Source organism: Osmerus mordax, chromosome 8 (genome assembly GCF_038355195.1).
Source record: "Osmerus mordax isolate fOsmMor3 chromosome 8, fOsmMor3.pri, whole genome shotgun sequence".
NCBI classification, from domain to species: Eukaryota; Metazoa; Chordata; class Actinopteri; order Osmeriformes; family Osmeridae; genus Osmerus; species Osmerus mordax.
Genome location: NC_090057.1, coordinates 6,137,990 through 6,141,233, shown reverse-complemented (window position 1 = coordinate 6,141,233; position 3,244 = coordinate 6,137,990). Strand labels below are relative to the sequence as shown.

The 3,244-nt window shown below is 43.9% G+C and overlaps 1 protein-coding gene across 1 annotated transcript; it reads right to left on the bottom strand.

Moving 5' to 3' along the window:
* Positions 1–337: 337 nt before the first annotated feature.
* Positions 338–3,001, bottom strand: LOC136947813 (fos-related antigen 2-like). The gene is made up of 4 exons (XM_067242014.1): positions 2,461–3,001; positions 2,014–2,256; positions 1,794–1,901; positions 338–1,617 (listed from the first exon to the last, which is right to left on the bottom strand). Exons 1-4 carry the CDS (start codon positions 2,626–2,628, stop codon positions 1,057–1,059), a joined length of 1,080 nt encoding a protein of 359 aa, XP_067098115.1. The 5' UTR covers positions 2,629–3,001; the 3' UTR covers positions 338–1,056.
* Positions 3,002–3,244: the final 243 nt, after the last annotated feature.

Sequence of the window (3,244 nt, the reverse complement as noted above, 5' to 3'; positions counted from 1 at the left end):
GCTGGGCAGGAGTGTTAATTTCAGCTTTTTTTCTCCCTCTCTTTGTACATAAGGTTGAAATGGAAGGTCAGAACTGCAGCCTTTGTGGACTGTGTGTTGAGATCATCAACACAGAGGTCACTGAACAAATGCTAAGAGAAAACATTTTGCGATCTCATTAAATAACTGGGAGGTTTACTGTATTTAGTCTACTCATAGATGTGGGTGTTCTTAATGTATGTGGTAACAACACTTGGATAACAATGCAAAACTGTTGTTTTTGTTGCACTTGACTATACAGTGCATGTATTGTCCAGTACAGTACATGTTGTGTGCTGGACATCTTTTAAACATCAACTACACTTCTTCGCCTCTTTATTTAGAAACATGAGAATGGGCTATTGCTGCACACTCAATGTCCATCTTACATAATCTTTTTATCACTCAAAAATCTAGATATTTTGACAACAATTAGCATGAAAAAAAATACTTTCCTCTTAGTATCTCTCAAAAATATTTCTTCCTAAGAATTTACTGTATTGCCTATATATATGCATACAAATGATTCAATCATATTCTTGCCATATTAATTGATGATGCTCATCAATAATTCATGATCTCTGTGTATTGCTGTTTACACAATTGTACACAGTGCAGTGGATGGGTATTGTGATGCTGTGTTATCCTATTGCTATTATGAAGTTGAAATCCTCTGAAAAAAGTCAATTTTCACTCCTACCAAGCAATACTGGAGTTTACAGACACCATAACACTGACGTAAAAAAAACACAATGCAGTCAAGGTATTTAAATATATGAGTGTCAGTATAATGCGTCATCTAAATGTTTGTGCTCAGCCAGTATTTCGCAGCACCATCTAGTGTTTATTGAATACAACTACTACTCTATTAGCAAAGAAGGATCTAAGATCCTTTGACTAGAACTTAAAGGTGTTTGTTGCTGATGAGTAAAATATGTACAGATAGATCCCCCCCAAGTGGGAAACAGTTACATTGACCCATGACATTCAAAAGAGTCCAATGTACAATAGAGAGGTTAGAGTAAGCACAGTATCCCCTCAAAGAGTCAGCAAAGTGGGGGAGAAGAGAGGACCCACACCCCCATCATCCAGAGACATGGCACTGTGGGTGGGATGGAGCTTGGAGAGCATGTCTTTGGAGAGGGTGCCTTCCCTGGGCGAGGCCCCGTCTCTTGCCTGTCCTCCTAGGCTGGGGTGGGGAATCATGGGGCTGGAGAGATCCATGACCTGGCTTGGTCTGCAGTCAGCCAGGCGGGAGCTGCTGAAACAGTCCACACTGGGACAGTACTCCCCAGCATGGTGGTTATGGTGGTAGGGGGAATCATCGGTGGAGTGTTTGTGTTGCAGGGAAAACGCCTGCATCTCCTCTGCAGGCTCCTGTTTCACCCTCGGGGGGCTGTGGGGGTGGGGTGAGGCCTCCGAGGGGAGCATGGTCATGGGTGAAGGAGTGGCTGATGGGGCCTGAGGCTGGTGGTCACAGAGGAGCCGGCACTCAGAGGTGTGGGACACGAGCATGAGCTCCAGCTTGTGTCGCTCCTCCTGAAGTTTCTCCACTTGGGTCTGGAGGCCAGCCTGCTCCCGCTCCAGCTCCTCCGTCTCCTTAGGACCACACAGAGAGCGCAAACCATCAACCAAAACATCCATTGTAATTGAAGCATATATCGAGAGATTGAATCCAAATTGATTTTGACTGTGTTTGGCATCTGCATTGACTTGACATTGAAGGTAGTTTGCCATTCTTAGCAGAGTGATAATTTCTATTCTATTTTGCTTACTTCTTGGAGTTGGTCGGTCAGCTCTCTCCTTCGGTTGCGACACTTGGCAGCGGCCAGCTTGTTCCTCTCCCGCCTCAGTCTCCTCTTTTCCTCCTCATCTGAGTCGAGCTGGAAACCAAGCAACAGATTAGGAAAAAAACTAATAACTTTGCATTAAAACATGCATCGGAACTGTCCATTGCTTGAGAACGGGCAGCAAGTGTTGAGCTGAATTTCTTACCTGATGATGGTGTCTGCTTCGTATGTGTGTGTTGCCGACAGTCCGGATGACCCCTTGGCGTGAGTGCCTCAGGGGTCCTACATTGTTCCTTTCCAGTGATTCGTAGGGGAGAGGATGCAGGCATGACCCTGGCATGGATGCTAGGACTGCAGGCTGAACCATCCACTGCAGCTCCTGACTGGAGGTGATGGCATTGATGGTGGGGATGAACGGACTGCTGGATATCTGCATTTTCACAGGACTCTGTTGACAAAAGGATAAGAAAGGGTTAAGAACTGGACACTACCGTTTTCGCACTCCACATAATAAAACGAGACAATTGCAACGCATGCATCAAAATAGACGAGGGAGATTTACATGTATTGAATAAAGAGTGGTCTTGTCCTACTATATAGGGTGTGAAAATTGGTCCTACAAGAAAAGACAGATCGGCGCACAGTAACCTACCTGATCGGCTTTCGAGGGGTTCCAACTGTTGATGGCGTTGGGGGAGTGCTCGAGCAAACCCATCTTCGAATTCCGACAGGTGTCAGTTAGTACAGAAAAGTCCTGATGCATGTTTGGTTGAACGTTTATTGACTCTACAAATCCGTTCAGTAGCTGATCTTTAACCATTTATATCAACTAAACTATTTGGACAAAGTGGGAGGCTGTTAATGGTGGACCTAAATAATTTTTTTAAGAGCGTAAATCAACTTAAATAGACTATTCGCTTGCCTAACATTCGTTATCTCTGCAACAGAGGGTTCAGATTCGGTTTAGCCGCGTCTATAATTACAATGTTATTTGCATATGTTTTGAAGGAAAATAGACAATATTTTTCTCCGTTGATTTTTATTCTACGGTAGCTCACCCCTTCGAGATCCAATGGCTCGCGCAAGTCAAATAGGCGCATCAGGAAATCACTTATTTTACTTCTGGTTTAAAACAAATAAAATTGATGAAAATGGTAACCAATCTGGTAACCATTCTCTCTGTTACAGGCAAACCGAAATGAAGTGTACTGATTGCATCGTATCGAATTAGAAGACTTTATAAACGGTTTACCTCGTCCGCTGACGCATGCATCCAAAAAAGGACAATTGCGTCAGAGCTGAAATGTGTGGGTTACCTTGGTTTAGATGACGTCCGGAGAGCAGGGTTTCCGTCCAGCGGTGATGAGAGTAAAAGCTGAAAACAGGAAACGATGAATTAGTTGTAAGAGAAGAACACAGAATCTGAGATGGCGTTT